The 17,582-nt window shown below is 41.3% G+C and overlaps 1 protein-coding gene across 6 annotated transcripts in view; it reads left to right on the forward strand.

Moving 5' to 3' along the window:
* LOC147436252 (Urb2/Npa2 family protein) overlaps positions 1–17,582 on the forward strand; it is a 114,411-nt gene that overhangs the window by 41,004 nt on the left and 55,825 nt on the right. For 3 of the 6 annotated variants that reach the window (XM_086489177.1, XM_086489178.1, XM_086489179.1), the window contains 8 exons: positions 2,923–4,714; positions 4,832–6,265; positions 8,403–8,740; positions 8,831–10,328; positions 10,440–10,692; positions 10,776–11,247; positions 13,627–13,789; positions 14,007–14,110. In XM_086489177.1, coding sequence (XP_086345303.1) covers positions 2,923–4,714; positions 4,832–6,265; positions 8,403–8,740; positions 8,831–10,328; positions 10,440–10,692; positions 10,776–11,247; positions 13,627–13,789; positions 14,007–14,110 — 6,054 coding nt within the window. Of the gene's footprint in view, positions 1–2,922; positions 4,715–4,831; positions 6,266–8,402; positions 8,741–8,830; positions 10,329–10,439; positions 10,693–10,775; positions 11,248–13,626; positions 13,790–14,006; positions 14,111–17,582 lie in introns of those variants that run through there. The other 3 variants (XM_086489183.1, XM_086489181.1, XM_086489180.1) reach the window with 3 other exon arrangements.

Consider the following 17,582-nt stretch of genomic DNA (forward strand, 5'->3'; position numbering starts at 1 on the left):
GAGGCCGCTTCCATTGCTTGTTCAGAGAGGGCTTTGGACCATTCTCTAGAGTCATGCGGTACGAGGATCAGAGATGCTTGGGTTTGTTTTTGCTCGAGCTACGCAGACACAAAGAGAGCCTGATGAGAGGAAAGATTAGCCAGTCTCAGAGACAGATCACAGACTTCTTTAGAGCTGCCACTGGACACCCGGAGGAGTTACTACCACAGCATTTTGTCATTTTGTTACTCTGACTTTGTATCAGATCCACCACAGTGTAACTTTCTGGTCTCATATGTCACTTTGGCCTTTTGAAGACGTTAATATAACATTTCATTTCATTTCATTCTCTCTCTCTCTCTCTCTCTCTCTCTCTCTCTCTCTCAGATGTCCTCTCTCTTTCTAACTTAGCGATTTCTCTTCTTCACAGTTACCTTGTATATGTGTGTGGCATTGCAGGTGCTCTCGGATCTTAGCGGAGTTGAGCCAGATTTAAGTTGAGGTGTCCATCGTATTAGAGGCTAGTCATGTCTTCATTGTATTTTCCGCTGCCTATTTTCACATGTGGCATATTATTTCTAAGGATTTTATAGTTGGTTTGCCAAATACTAGTCATGGCAATGATGCCATTTGGGTTGTGGTTGATAGATTCACGAAATTGGTAAAATTCATATCAATGAAAACAATATATAAATAGCAATGATTAGTATTTTTATTTGTCGATCAACTTTATAAGGTGTATGGCTTGCCAAAGGATATCGCTAGTGATAGAGACTCTTGAGCTCAATGGACGATCATTGCGAGATGTATTTGCTCACCTTGAGATGAAGTTGATTATGCCATCATTTGATCACCATGAGTTTGATGGGTAGACAAAAAGGATGAATCATGCTTTAGTGGATATGCTGAGAGCATATGTCTCTCATCGACAATCTTTGGGAAAGATACCTGCAATTAGAGTTTGCATGTAATAGTAGCAAGCATTTTGTTAGTGGTTTTAGCCCATCCATGCTGATGTATTTTTTGGAATCTTTGGCTATTTTCAAATAAACCCGCTGTCCAACTTGAAGTCCTTGGAGATCTCTTTTGTTTAGCGTAAGTGGTAACCCAATCCATGGGCTGATCAATTGTTGACGATGTCGGCGATGGGCTGAAAACTGAAAAACGGTGACTGCTCTTGCTGTAGGTGCTTGGATCTGCGAGGCCAAGGGCTGAAAATGCAAAACACTAGGGATGCCGAATGGGATTTGCGACTGTGAGGAGGGTATGGGATGATCAACTATCGCTGATGTCGTCGATGGGTTGAAAACTGAAAAACCTGATCTGAGGGCTGAATCTGAAAACACTGGCTGATCTGCTGTCTTGGGCTGAAATCTGAAAATGCTAGTACTGATGGCTGGATCTGCGACGGTGCAACAAGATTATGGCTGAAAACTGAAAACATTGGTGTTGATGGGCTCAAAAACGCCAAAGATGCTGAGGTACTGCAGGTACTCGGTGCCGATACTGAGGTACTGACTTATGCTTGAGAAGTGACCCCTAGGGTCACATATATATGGGATTAAAGTTGGGTCAAGCAGCTCTAAAAATGTCACTTCTTAATGAGTTAATAAACTCACTTATAAGAGGTGCTTCACATGCAAAGAAATACCTAGCTCGGTACCAATACAGCTGTATGGGAACACTCCCCAATGCCTACACCTAGCAGACACTGGCTGTGCTCATGTGCAATCAGAGGGTATGCAACTACTCTAGAGTGCCTGGACATGCACGTCCTACGTACACACTCACAAGGGTACCAGAACACTTCCTAGCTGTCCCAAACCCTAGAAATAGGAGTTAGATTGTCCACATGTACATAGGATTAGATGTGCACTTGACAAGGACAATGGTTGTGGCAGTGTCTTGGCGGACATAGTGTGAGCTCGGCCAATATGATTGGTCATCTATAAAAGAAGGCTCAAGCCTCATTTGTACACGACGATCTTCATTGGTAGAGTGCTAGTGGCTAGCCCATTAGGCTAGGCATGTAGGAGGTCACCTTGAGGAGGTGGGGCCGGGTGATGTGGGACGCTTGGTCTTAAGGGTACATGCCTATCTCCTCGGAGTCCGGACAAGGACAATGAAGGCACTGAGGAATCTTGAACCAAGGGGTGAGTCAGACATAGCTAGAAGAAAGCAAAGATACAGTCAAAGGCCTTTACCTCCCAAAAGCTTGCACCATGCATCGGAAGTGGATTCCAAAGTCACATTTTGCAACAACAAAAATAGAAGAATCCATCTTCATTAGGTCAACAAGATCTTGTGGTAGACATCAACAAAGGATTGCTCCAGTCAAAGTGCTTGAAATACAAGGGTTTTATGAAGATAATATGTGGATATGGCCATTAAAGCCTGTGCCGCTAGCCCAACTAGAGGGTGCTGTTGGATGGGGGCTATGGTCATCCGACGCATGTCCTTAGGTGATCTAGGTAGCTTGGAGATCATCTTCTTTATTTGCTTCACTGCCTCGTTTGTTTCTCCGCGCCCTTTTTTTGGGGGTGGGAAGGCTGGGGCTTTTGACGCTTAATCTCGCACTTCGGTTCTTTTGACGCCTTTATTTATGATGGCATGGAGCTGTTGTATTGCGGTTAGGTGTTTGCCATATTCAAGGGCAACCACGGTATATTAGAGAGGCACCTTTTCTCTTGTATCAATATTGCAGCATAGTGGTTGAGCAATGAGTAGAAAAGCGCCCCTCTTTTCAATTGTTCGTATGCTCAAGAGTTTTCATCTTTCGGTTGCCCTCTGAAGTTGCTTTCATATCTTGTAGTGGAGTATGCCTTGTTTTCTTTATGAGTTTTTAGATAAATTTATGGAAATTGAAATTGCAAGTTTTATCAATGTAACTTTTTCCGTTTCAGCTTTTGAAGTAATCAGATAAATAAATGTTGTTTTGTTCAGGAAAATACAGGTGGCATTTGATTTTGTTCAGAGTCAAACTCAACAGCTGCCTTCACCATTTTCTGGACAACCAAAACATTTCTTAGAGATGCGTTTATTCCCTCCAAGTCATTTTATTGCATCTCTCTCTGAATGGGTGCAGACACTGATATCAAGCGCGTGTAAAGCTTATCCGCTGAATCCTGCGATGGACTCAAAACAGAAAGAGGTGAAGACAGGCTTGGTTGAGGACAGCATGGTTCCAGCTCACTTGGATGAGAGGTACTGGTTGGTCTTCAGATGGTGTCTTTTATCAGGTATGCAGTGGAAAGCTGGCTCCATTTCTTTAAGCATTATGCAAGCACTCTCTTGCATACTTGATGAGGCAAGCATTGTGCTTTCCAGAGACGTGCTATCCACTAGGCAAACCGATCTTGGTTATGGAACAAGGAGCTTCACAACAGCTTTCTTTCTGGTGCTGCTTGATGTTGTTAAGCTACTCTTTGCTCGTCATGAACGGTCTTTCAGGCCAAAATTGGATTTGTGGGTGTCTTCTGCAAGGTCGTTTTTGAAGCTTGCCTTAACCATGTATACGCGTAGAAACAAATTGGATATGTTTGGGGACGGATCAAGTGCACTTCTTCAGCTTATATTGTTTATGTGCAGAGGTTTTGCTAGCTTTTTGAAGGCCTCACCCAATCCTCGTAAGGTGTTCATGTTTGTTGTTGAAAAATTGCTGGAGAGTCTCCTTAGTCTACTAGCACACCTTCGTATATTTGAAAACGAAGGAATAGATGGTTTTTGTGCAACAGAATTTAAAAGTCTGGTGTTTGCTGTAAAAGATATTTTGAAGTATACTTTGTTCCATCCATTCCATCTTGAAGGATATCTTAATGTGTGCAAGTTGTCGAAGCAAGCAGATTGCTCAGCCAGTGGTGCTGCAGTGGAAATGGAGGACATATCTAACAGCAGGAAGGCTACAAGTGTTTCAGCTTCCTTGTTGAGCTATCACAAGCTCCTCTTTGAGCAGCTTGATCTTTTTGTACATGAAGGAAAGGTTTCAACGATCGGATCTTTTGATTGGATATTTAGGACTTATATCAAAGAGACCAAGGGTCAAGCATTCTCAAGGTCTGCCATCTTGTATGGTGTTAAGTCTAAGCTCACATCAAGGAAATCTGGTAAGAAACTGAATGGCAGAGAGAGTCAGTCACTTGGTTTGGGTATGGATTCTAACTCTGACAAGAGTCAAGAGAAAATGAATCGGGAAGAAGGTTTTTTTGCAGTATTTGTGGAATTTTTGTCTCCACTCATGAGGCGTTTTGAGAAGATTTATCCTTTTTTCTCAGAAAAACCTGAAAGCTTATTTATGGCAAAGGTTGTACTCAGTGCTGTTAACAGTCTCTTGGTGGTGGCAATAGAAGAGCAGGTGTATTTGGCAACACAAGACACACCAAGTCTTACACATTTCAACTACATGGAAAACGTGGCCAATGTATTAATCCATTGTAGTAATACCCTGCCAGAGCTGTTCAATGGAGCAGCTCCAACATGTCTTTGGTCTGAGGAGTCTTATCACTTCTTAATGGCCATGGTAAAAGAAGTTCTCCTGGGTTTTGGCCATATTCTGGAACTTGAATGCAGGGTCTTCGAGAATGGTTTGCAGGTCATATGGAAGACATTACTCTCTGCGACCACCGTACAATTTACTGCAGCTAAAAAGTGTGGAAAAGAGTCTGAGGTGCAGCATGATATTGAACTCTCTATAAATCTAGCTTCTCGAGTAATTCAGATTTTCAGCGAATTAAGGCAGGTTGGTCTTGTTTTTAGCATACTTCAAACATTGATATTGTCCTTATGGCAAGGGTATATTCTGGCAATGTGACATCTGAGCAAATCTAATGCTTCCATATGGTTTGTGAAAATACAGGTTGATCGACCCATTTTTTGTCTATGTAGCTTCTTGAGGCATCTTGCGGATTTAGATCAACGTCCATCCTTGGACAAGCTTCAGCGCAAGGCCTTAACATCAATTTTTCTTTCACCAAGATTTTTGATGACATTAGCTGTCATTATGAAAGAAGTTCCTGAAGGTCAAACAGCTTCTTTCATAAGGTCACTCAAAGGAGACTTGGAGGAAACCTTGAAGTTTGTACAGTTAGCTAGAGTGTTTAGTTTGAATGAGTGTCATCAAAGCAGGCAAGCCGCAATTAAAGCTCTTATGGAGATATCTATTTGTGTGATCGAGAATGCAAATGTCACAGCATCCAACAGCATACAGGTCGAGGCATTATTGAAAGCTTGCATAGACGGGATTGTAATGGAGTCTCTTGGCTATTTAGTGGACAGTGCTTTGCGTGGTGGTAATGTACTTGCAAATTTTGTCAATTTATGTGCTTCAGGGTTAGAGAACCCAATATCAGACCTTAATGGTAGTTGTCTGGCCATTGAAGCTAGTGCTTTGGCCACTGAAGCAGTTCAGTCATGTCAAGATGGTGTAAATACTTCGATGTGGACCGTTGCTACTGTTGTGCTTTTTTGGGAGTTCATGCTTCGTCTTTATATTTCTGTAAAGTTGCTGCGGAGAAAGTGCATCAGTTTAATGCCTCACAAGCAGGCCAAAAAAACATGCTTAGCATGTAATGACTTTGTGATGTCAATTTTAATGGGAGAGGTTTTTCGCGCAGAGCACTTTTCAGGCAGAGAGGGGTTTTTTTCGTTAGCAAGAAAAGGGGCTGTTTCCATTTTGGACTTTCTGCTTGGTATTGATCGGTGGCTTTGGGAAACAGGACAGAAAAAGGTTGACTTCTTGCTTTATACACTTGACTGTGTTGCAATGTTGAGTGTTTCGGATTTAAAAAGACAAATTAAAGCGATTAGCTTTTTGCTTAATCAAAGAGTGCCAACAACTTCTGAAAACAATGAAGGCCAGGAGGGTTCAAAAACTCAGTATGTTGATGGGCCTTTGAGAAGAGAGATGCTGAGCAAAGTGGATAGAAAGATTTTGCGAAAACATTGCAAGAAGCTCAAACTAGAAGCTTCCTCTTTGACTAACTTCATGACAAAATGGATTTCAAGCTCAAAGTTTGAAAGCAAGCGCCTTGATGAGATCTCACATTGGAACAAAGTGATCAATAGCCTTGATAAGAGAACATTGCCTGCAGCAAGATGGGCCTTGCTCTGTCAAAATATCGATGTTTGGTCTGAGTTTGCTTCTGAAAATGGCCTCATTATGTTTAGCCGCTTTATGTTTCGAAAGACCTTGCTTCTTGATGCTGAAAAGAAAAATGAAGCGAGGGTTGACTGCAATACCTTCTCTGTGACAAGCTGTCTCTTACAGGATGATTCATTCTACGAGCAAGCGGTATGTGCGCATTCTTATGGCTGTTTAATTTCTTTCTGTGGGCTCAATAATGCATCTTAAGGTGGTCTTGCCGCTCTTTTTGCATGCTCGAGATGTGTGCTCATTATAGCTCAATCCTCTTAAACAATCAAAGCTAGGTACGAATAAAAGTGGCATATTTCTCACATTAGAGTAAATTTCAGAAGCTATCGCTGTTCCAAGGCTTTTGCTGCAATGAAGTGCTTGCATGTTCAAGGTATTGCATGCCCCTCACTGTTTGTCAAGTATGTTTTAGTTTGAAACATTATTTCAATCTACTTCATAAGGTTCTTTACCTTGGAGAAATAAACCCATCTACTGCAGGTCAGTTGACATTTGACAGATGGACCTCTATGGTTCATGTTCTTCCGAAGCTGTAGTATTTAATAGTCACGTTGCTTCCAGTGACTAGTACACATTTTTTTAAACTGGGTCCATTTTGTAGCCTTATATGTAGCTCTTTTCAGCTGCCATTGTACCTTGCTCAAGCCTCAGGCCATGCTCAGTGCCAACTACTCAAGCTCCGTCCTACTGCAAATGGCCTATGTCCCCATTGTTCCTTGGGCCTCTCTCTCATTTTCAGTGCCCCATGGACTCTTGGCCCTTGGAAAGGCTTAAAGGGCCTGATGATCGAATGATGTTGCATATGTCGTAGGCCTCATAAGGCATAGCCGTTACCTATTCAAAACCTTCCTTTTGCATCAAGACGAGTCTCAAGCTTTCAAGCTTGCGTTACAACCCTCCACTTTAAGAGCTAGTCTAGCCCGCCCCCCCCCCACCCCCCACCCCAAAAAAAAAAAAAAAAAAACTCTCAATGCCTCAATCTCTAGGCTCTATCCGAATCTATATATACCCCCCCCTTTCTCTCCTTTCCCGACACAAACACCTGTTTCAGACATCCGAGAACTTGAAACCTCAAAATGCCTAAAATTTGTTTGGTGAAACAAAGATGCAATGAAATACAACTGGATTTTAATTTTGGAGGCTTATTTTGATTACTGAAAATTGAAACATATTTTACCTTTTTAACAAAGCTAAAAGATCATCATACGTCAATTGAAAGATTGAGTCAATGATCTTTGATATCAACAAGTAATTAACATGTCATTGTGCTATATGATGTAATATACCAAGGAAAGACATACTCAAATTGTTACAACTTGACACGTGTCATCTATATCGTTTTATTGGTTGCTGTAAGTACGACATGTTTCGGAACAGTTCATTCTTTACAAAACCAATTTTTGTATTAGGCAATTTTCTTCTTTCTGTTTTGGCCATTCATGGGTTTTGAGCGATTCCATGTCAAAAAATGTATAAGCATTTTAATTTTATGGACTTCCAATCTTCAGTCTTCACTATTTAGGCAATCGTTTTGCCATACTGGTAAGTGTTAATCTGTGTTATGTGGCTTAATGAAAGTATGTAAGTGCTGACATGTCTCGGTCTCTTACGTTGCTTCAAACCTTTCACACTCTCTCATCTATCCTCTTGCATTCTCCCCTCTCTCCTTTCTTATTATGGCCCCACGGATTGCTTGCTTGCCATTTCCTTCTAGTTTAATCAATGGTAGTGAATGTAAGATGTTTTGGTGAAGCACATTGTAATGTATGTAAGTATTCACAGATGCAAGACAAGGGAGATGAATCATTTGATTACAATATGAAAAAAATGAATAACAAGGTACACACAAGCTAGTCTGGTCTAGGGAGGTTGACAAATGAAGATTGCTTAGGGAGCCACTTGATCAAATGTGTAGTTATTGACTCCATGAGCGTAAGTGACATGCTAGGTGGCTACCCTTGCAGAAGCTATTTGTAGTCATAAGGTGATTTTCTTGTTAGGAGATTAGCACATGAGAAGTTTTTCTATTGATTAACTTGGTGGACTGTTCTGAATACCATAAAGCATTCAGTTTTTCAAAAATTTATGGGTGAGTGCAGCATCTTTTCTTATGGAAGCTCGTTGTAAGAGTGATGCTCACAATCAAGGCCATTGCATGTCAACTTTTATTGTTGATTGAATTAATGGACACCAAATTGTATTTTTTGGGTCGTTTAAGTTGAATAGCTCACAACAAAAAGTAACTGAACCTTTAAAATCTAATTGTTTGCTTTAGCCGATTCGTAGCTTGTTCTTACACTCTATCTCTGAAGAAGTGCTGGAGACTTTATCAACATTCAAAGTAGATTCATCCATAACTTCATCTCTGAGCTACATAGAAAGTCAAAGCGGCATTGCTGCCCAAGAACCTGCTTGTGAGCATTGGATGCGCATTGCGAAGAGCCAAGATGTAATAGGAGAGAAAAGAGATTCTGATTCAAATTCTGGAGATACAGAGAGCAGAAAACTTACGAAGTGCACATATTTACTAAATCTTGTAATCCAAGCGCCCAAAGGTTTCATAAACTTGAGTTCTGCAGCCAGCTTCATAAGCTTTGTTTCAAAACTTGAAAGGTATGATGCTGCAAAGTTTCTTGTATCTGGAGTGCAAGTCTTCAAGAGGTGCGTGAAGTCTAATCTATTATGCATATATTGATGAATCAGCTCATTGTTAGTCTGGCTTCTGAAGATCCGGTGTCAATGGCGGCTGGATATGACTAAGTTCGTTTCAAGCATGGACGTTGAAAGGTTGATTGGGGTTATGGACCTGCTCGTAGCGAGTAGTAGGTCTTTAGAATCTTTGATCTTACATGAGGATTCATCCAATATGGATCTCAAAGGCTCTGGCATCGCAACTGTCTTGCTACATAATACCTGTTCCATGTATTGGCCTATACTTTCAGTGCATGCTATATCAAGGTGCTTCAATGATCTTGTGCCTAAAATCTCAGATACTGCATTGCGGGCTTTTAGCAAGGAGAAGCTGATTTCTTATATAAAGTGCACTATAGGACTCTTCACCTTTGTCAGTCAGAATTTATTTAGAGAGCATTTGGATTCTCTTCTAATGAGGTACAAGGAGGGGAAAGTTCCTGCTGCAAAAGGTGTTGCCACTCTGGATTCTCTGTTGGTTCTTGTTAATACACTGGCTACTCAATTGGAAAATTGCTCTGACCTAATGAAGCTGGACAGATCGAAAGTCTTAGGTGTCTTGTCAAATATAAGTACAGAGGGTGGTTCTAGCAGGGAAGAGAGGAGCACTTTACAAGAGTGTCCATTTGGGGTTTTGGCCTTACTGGGTGCAATAAGCACAGTATTATGGAGCTTTACATCCACTTTGGAATGCCTTGATGAGAAATGCCACTCAGATAAGGATGGAAATACAAAGTGGGTGGGTCAGCTTCCTGACGGATTGTTGGCTTGGGTGACAGTGATAGAAAACTTTGTGACAGATGGATTGCATGACCTGTTACTGGCCAATGAGAATGTGAGAAAAAACTTATCTACTTCTGAATCTGGAGTGGATCGCGTTGTAGAAGCTGACAAAGGTTGCACATTTCAAGATGGAGAAGATGGAATGGGTTATGATTCTGATGCAGATATGAGTGAAGATAGTGATATTGGTGAACAAATGGACTTTGAAAGAGATGTAATGGAGGCTGACAAAGAGACTGAGTTTTTAAAATCTTCTGCATCAAATGCAACAGAAGAGCAGAGGCTTATGTCTGCACAAGCCTCAGGAGATTTCCTCGAGATGCAAGAACCACAGGTTTTGATGATCAGGGAGATGCTATCTGGAAAGCTGGACACTCATTCTTGGATGCTAGGAGAGCTCTTCATGGCCATGGCTGCTATAGTGAAGCTCAAGAGCTTGTTTCATTCACCAAATGTTGTTGATCCAGTAGCGGGACTTTCCAATCTGCAGTGGACAACAGCAATGCAGTTGCATGTGGGAGCAGCAAGCAGGATTCTGCAGGAAGTGGTTGAGTTGCCGCAGCTGAAGGGTTCTAGCTGTTTGTTACTGTTGCCTGGTGTAATCAAGTACTTGGAATCTATCGGGAGTTCTCTCCCTTATACTAGGCCAATTCTTTCACCAGCAGCGTTTGTAGACCTGGTCAACTTGCAGCTAGTTTTACATGGAGCTCTTCTTTCTAGAATTCAGGTGAGAAGGATTCGTTTATAGGAATTCAGTAGTTAATGATGGATGTTATAGCTTATCTTGGTACTCATGGGCTATGAGGAATCTGACCTTTTGTGTTGCTTGAATATGCAGACAGTGGAGTGTTTGAATTCCTCCACTGAACTGAAGTTTTCCTTACAAAGCTGTTTCAGAGTTTTCATGAAGAAACCTCTCGGATTACATTTCCATTTGGCACTACAAACAATTGAACGTAGTCTCTTGGGACTTCAAGGCAGGCGAAGGAGAAAAGAAAATGAGATAGGGGCTTGGGTTGGCAGTTTGAAACTAGGCAGTATCTTGCTTGGAGGCATTGAATGCCTTTCGCTAGTTTTAGATGCTGTCTCTGGTGAGTTTGACTACTTTTTGAGTAACCACATGTTTCTTTCCGTTGTGGGTTGAGAGAGTTTACATTGATATGGTATTTTTCAGGAACTAAAAGGTTACAAATTTTGTCACGGTATACTGCAAGATACCTTGCCGTGATTTTCCACCTGATTGCAAAATCTCATCACTGGTGTTATGGACGGAGTCATCGAAGGGTACCTTCTGCAACTTGGAAACATGATTCTTGTCACTCTGCTGTCAGCAGTGTGAGCTTAAATAATCTAGGGAGCACGGTATGGAAATGTGTTGAAATTTTGATCACTTTTTCATCCCGTGAGGTGATCTTTCCCATGAATGCAAATCATTTAGCTCAAGCGATGAGTTGCCCGGCTGATTTGTTCAGACATTTTTACCAAAGGAACATACAGAAAGAGAAATTGATGCAACTTATATTTACAGCAAGTGATTTGTCGGGCTCAAAGGAGTATGAGATTTTGATTCCAGATGACCGACTGGTAGTGGAAATTTACACAGCATGCTGTAAATTGCTGCGCAATCTTCTGAGGCATAGAACCAGGTAGTGTGTGCTATGCTTTGGACTTTGATTTTATTTTCAACCCTTGTGTTATCTAGCAGATTGCATTGGAGCTGCTGTTGTCTTTTCTCTTCTAATTGTGTTTCTTATGGGTGAAACTTCTCTCCTCTTAAGAAAACAACTCTTCCTAGTAGGTCCCACATTCCCAAGCAAAAGAATTCTAATCATTTGCCTGCTAAGGGATCTGCTAGTTTTTTGCTCCTAATTTTCTCTGCTTTGGGCTAAGCAATATTACAACCGACCTTAGTGTGAGGAGAGGACACTCATAGATCATGTAAGATGTATGACGTATGCACATGCTGTCAAATCAATTATATAGAAGACATTTGCAAGAATAAAGTAGAATATAAGTATCAGAATTTATACGTCAAATAAGAGTGACCATGGCTTTCTTTTTCATGCTTAGTTTAAATATTACAATAGTGAACCTTTTGGGATGGTTAACCAGTTGAAAAATTGGTGGGCTTTGTTTGTAACTCCAAACTGAAGAGGAGAAGTTCCAACATATATCCTTTAATCTGGCAATAGATCCTTTAGACTTTTTTTGTGAAAAATTTTATTGAATAAGAGAAAGAGGCTTCAGAGAATCCAACCGTTAGAGCTTAGCGTGCTCTTGTACAAGAGAGCTGGTGGCCTTGAATTGCCACAGCCAGCGGCCGCGCCCTGTGGGTGTTTCTTTCACAACAACAGAGTACAAGTGTTGGATCACACAGAGTGACACCCCCTTATGTGCTCACACGCTTGCCTTGGATGATATCAAAGTAGGAGCCTAAGTTCCTTTATTTCAGACCTGGCCAAAAAGCACAATGAAATGTTAAAGCTGCTTAGCATAGAGAAATCTCTGAGCCAGGAAAAGGTAGACATTTGGCAGCTATCAGTGGATAGAGAGTGTGAGAGAGCACATCATAGCTCTCAGGTGCGTGTAGAACAACAAGTAAAAGGGCACTTGCATCTTTCCATTATCACTAGATCGAAAAAATAAATGATCTTGTGGTTGTTTCATTACCTTGTCTTGTGCTGTTTCGAGTTTTGTTTCATATTTCATGCGACTAAAGCCCCGACTGTGACCACACCACGACACATAGTTTTACATGAAGAAATGCTTATTTGAGATAATTTCATCCTCGAAGGGTTTGCTTTTGTCGCTCTATACTGCCCATAGAAGTCCTCAGCGGGGTGGAATTATCAGATAGACTCCAGATCGCATCAATCGGGCGTGTTGGATCAGTGGACGGGACTCTTCTCCTGTTGTTCCCAAGTCAGAAGTTGCGTTTATATCTCCAAGTCTTGAAAGGTGATGTTGTTCTGATTTAGTTGCTCTCTTGCCTGAATGTTTGGTTGCAGGTTTTCTTCCTTAAGTAGGGGAGAAGAAGGCTCTCATGTGAGAGCCTCTGCTAAAGTCCACCGTTCAGTTCTGATGTTAAAGATTAGACCGAGGACTCGATTCTTCGTCAGATAGGTCGTTGTCCTCAGATCCGAGAGTTGTACACTCCCAAGATTCAAGCAAAGGAATCAGACTTATCTTAGCTAGGGAGTAGTTCCTAAGATAGGGATTGTTCCATAGATCTGAGAGTTGTAAGCTCTTGCGATCCAGACTAGGGAATAGGGATTCCCTCATTAAGACTTGATATTAAGAGTTTCTACTTAAATTTGAGAGCAAAGGTTCTCAAAATGTGAGAGACTCTTCTCTAACATTAAGACCAAGGAACAAAGGCTCCTTCAGACAGGTGGTTACTCTCAGACCTGGGAGCAAAGATTCAAATCCATTGAGTCATAAAGACCAGGTAATAGGATTCCCTCACAAAGACTTGTGTTTGTTTTTCTTTTTCTTTTCTTTTCTTGTGTCCCTTGCTTTTATAGTTTTATGAGTGCTTTATTCCCTCTTATAATTCGTGAGTTCAGACTATTCTGAACTTATGAAGGTATATTGTCAAATTTGAGAGACTCGTCTCTTAACGCTTAGAATATGGAATTGAGGCTTCTTCAGATAGGGTGCTTACCCTCAGATCCGAGAGCAAAAATTCCAAGTATATCAAGTCAGAATGAAGTGTGGGATTGTGCCCACCTTCCGGTTCATGTGTATGTACATTCTTTTTCCCAGTAATTATTCTTCAAGAAGGGAGAAACAAGCCCTCATATTCTCGTACGAAATTTTGAAGCTGATGGATACAATTTTTTTTTTAATTTGTGGCTTTTGTTGCTATGTTTTATCTTTTGTTCAGTCGAGATTTTGATAAATTGTTATGCCTAATTTATATTGGAAGATCATGCCATGAATTGGGAGAAATCAGATGTAATTTCTTGTCTCTATATCGGAAGTTTAATTTAACAAAAGACATCTGATGTTTTTTGGTTTGTCAGAGAAAGTGGGCATTGTGTAGCCCTTCTGGGGGAGTCATTACGTGCTCTCCTGTTTTTTCTTGAGGTGATGGAGCTCTCTTTTGAGAGAAAACAGAGTTTCTCTGAACTGGACATACAATCTATTCTGCAGTGTGCAAGATGGTTGAGAAGAGTTTATGAAGAGGTGAGTTTGACTATTTTTGTAATGTGACTGCAAGGTGTAAGTACGTGACACTTTTGTCGTTGTGCCTGCACATGAGAGGCATTAAGAAATTTTTTCCTTTTGATGTTTGCCTGAGGATGCATATGCAATAATTTTTTTTCCTTTTGGTAGACAAGAATTATCTTTGAGTCTTGAATTATTGGTTTAAATTATTTTGTGACGTTCTTTATTGAATCAGGTTGCAGAGCACAAAACTATTATAGGATCTTATATTACACATATGCTCTCAGATTACGTATGTATTGTTTCTGGATGTGGCATGTCTATCAAAGGGCTGTCAAGGTACAATTCTTTTCCTGCTGAAAAATAATCTTGCTCTTCACTGTCTTCACAATAGCCATGGGGACGTACTAGTGTTTCTTAACTCAGAGGGTAGAAATAAATGATTGCATTTGAAGTGAGTTGAGACCATTAAAGCTGTCTTTGTGGTGCCATAATATAAAAATATTTGGAATTGTTTTATTGTTGTCATGTAGAGGTTAAGGCTAAGCACTTCAACGCAAAAAATATTTAGATTTGTTTTATTGTTGTCATGTACAGGTTAATGGTCTCATCTGTGGCTAAGCACTTCAACACAACTGAAACACACACACACACACACACACACACACACACACACACACACACACTCACACAATTTTCTTTTGTAAATCGGATTTGATTAATATACAAGTGGGAAACCTCAAACCGAGGAAAACCCACAGAAAGAAGAGATACAAAAAACAAAGCTGTATGATGCTCTGAGGGCTAGAAACATCAATGTAAATCTTGTATACATCAAGAGTAATATCCCCAGCCTCATAAGTGAAATGCAGCACTTGACCGAGCGACAATTTAAAATGGGGAAACAGGGCAACATCAATGCCTTGAAACATCAAGGAGTTGCAATGGTGCCAGATGGCCCACAGAACCCAAAATCTGACCAAAGAAAAAAAGACTGCGGAGACTTAAGCGTCCTAAAAAGCCAAAACCATCTGTAAAAAGTGGCGGAAGGGAAACAGAGCCGAAGCGCAGCCGACACCTATAAATTAAGGATACAGAGCAACGACCATCCCACAATAAGTGTGGCATAGTCTCCTCCGTTGCACGACATCTGAAACAACAAGAAGGCGAATATGCCGTGAGCAATCTCGTTGGGATGTTAGAGATGCGCAAGCTCATGCATTAATTGCATTATCTGTGAAGCACACTATTACTCCTCACATTCGCTCAGCTAAATCAGCTAAACAGGCTTGGGATATTTTGGTTGGTCTTTATGCAAATCGCAATGAGGCTAAAATTGTATTGCTGTGTAAAGAGGTGGAATTGAAGATTATGCATGAGGAAGATGACATAGACTTTCCTCGCTCAAATTTTCCATTCGGGCTCATGTCGGCCTCTGTTTCCACTGCAGGTATTACTGCGCAGGCAATTTCATCCTTTTGTGTAGAATTTTTGTCAGTGCCATTTTCTGCATAACAGGTCCCTTACAGTCTTCTTCGGGTTGTGCTATATAGCACATGCTGGTCTCGCTTTGTTTCTCCTCTTTTCAGACAGTTTTCACATAAGATGCAGACACTCGCCATGGTTGATAACAACACAGATGTGTTCAAGATGTTTGCTGCTGAGGATAAATTGGATGGGGACAATTACTTAATGTGGGCTTACCTTATGGAACATGTTCTTGTGTCAAAGGGCGTTTGGAATGTTGTATAGGGCATTGATGTACGCCTTGGCTCTTAGAATACAGTCGATGTTGATGATGTTGCAGGTTTTGGTGGTAGGGTTGCTGTTGCCAGAGCTGTTTTGCCTACGGCTGAGCAATCTCATTGGGATGTTAGAGATGTGCACGCTCATGCGTTAATTCCATTATTTGTGAAGCGCACTATTACTCCTCACATTCGCCAGCTAAACAGGCTTGGGATAGTTTGGCTGGCAGCACTTCGTCTGGGAATTTTGGTGAAAAAGGCAAGAAGATGCGTTGCTATTATTGTAAAGCTAATGATCACTTGATCAAGCGGTGTCTGAAATTGAAGGCAAAAGAGGCTAAGAAGAAAGAGGCCGGTTCCACTACAAGTGCAGCCATTGTAGAGTATTCTGTGAAAGGAGATAGTGATGCTGATGTAGATGCAAAATGGGCTCTTAGTGTAGAGTGCACTTATGATCCTTCTGTCCATGATGCATGTATGTCATTTGCTGCAGATTCACTTGTGGTACTTTGATAGTGGTGCTACAAAGCACATTACCTCTCATCGTGACTTGTTTACCTGTCTCGAGGATGTCCCTCATGGGATTACAATCACTTGTACTAACAATGCCTCTTATCCAATCAAGGGAATTGGAAAGATTGTGTTGACTCTTGCGAAGGGCAGTTCTTTCGCACTTGTTAATGCACTTTATGTACCTGGGATAAAAAAGAATCTTTTGTCTGTATCTGCACTTGCTAGACTTAATCTTGTTGTGAAATTTGTGGATGACAAATGTACTGTCATGATCTCAGTTTGGTGATGAAATTGTTGCATCTGGTATTTTGTGCTATGGGTTGTATAAGCTCACTTTGTATGACAAATGTGGGCAAAATTTTGCAAATGCAGTTGTAAATTCAAAGGTTGTTTCAGATGCAAAACTTTGGCATACACGTTCTGGGCATCTGAATTTTGCCAATTTGTTGCGTTTGCAGAAATCTGATATGGTTGCTTCTTTGCCGCCTCTTGAAGCACTTGTGAAACATGTTTGTGAAGGCTGTATTTTGGGTAAGATGTAGCATTCGAAGTTTCCAAAGGATGGTTCAGTTAGGGCTACATACAGATTGCAGCTTCTGCATAGTGATGTTTGTGGCCCATGCAAAACTTCCTTGACCTTTACTTTGTGACTTTCATTGATTATTACTCAAGGCATGCATGGGTATATTCGCTTAAAGATAAATCCGAAGTGTTTATGTGCTTCAAACAATTTCTGGCTATGGCTGAAAAAGTCTCTGAATGTACTATGTACTGGTGGATTGCAGGCTTCTAGGGTTGCTTTAGTGTGCCACCTGATGGACGCAGGCATGTGTTTCTAAATTTTTCAGCCCCTACTCACCCCCCTCAACCCTATCTAGCCTACCCTCTCGCCCCTACCCACCCCCTCTCACCCTCGACGATGGGGAAGCGTAGAGACCAAGGAGAGAGAGAAATGTTATATTAACGTCTTCAAAAGGCCAAAATGACCTATGAGACCAAAAAGTTACAATTGGTGAATCTGATACCATGTTTGAGTACGGAAATTACAAAGTTACAAAGAACTAACACTAAAACACTAAGGAGAAAGGAAATTGAGGGGGGGGGGGGAGGGGGGTTTTTGTGGGTTCAGATGAAATCTCTCATCGGTCGTTGTCGGATCTCGTCGACCTTCTCCATGGTTAGTACTCTGGTTGGACGTCTTGCATGTCGAGCTAGAGTGATCTGTATCTTCTGTTGCAGCCTTCGTCGGTGGTGGGAGACCCCCCGCGGTCGTGGATGTCTGGATCTGCCAAGCTCCGTGGCTCGATCAAGCAGTGTACCTCTAGTATGAGTAGGCTCAGAGATCTGCTGTAATGACTGCTCCGTTGGCTATCCTTTGGCTGGTGTAAAGAAATTTGTGATTCGTCTCTGAGACTGTCTTTCCTCTGATGTCCTCAGCAAGCTCTCCCTAAGTCTACGCAGCTCTAGCAGGACCAATCAGAGACACCTCTGATCCTAGAAAAAGGTCCGAACCCTTCTCTGAACAGGCAGCGGAAGCGGTCGTGTATCTCATA

The sequence above is a fragment of the Adiantum capillus-veneris genome, chromosome 18 (assembly GCF_014529385.1).
Source record: "Adiantum capillus-veneris isolate H3 chromosome 18, ASM1452938v2, whole genome shotgun sequence".
NCBI classification, from domain to species: domain Eukaryota; kingdom Viridiplantae; phylum Streptophyta; class Polypodiopsida; order Polypodiales; family Pteridaceae; genus Adiantum; species Adiantum capillus-veneris.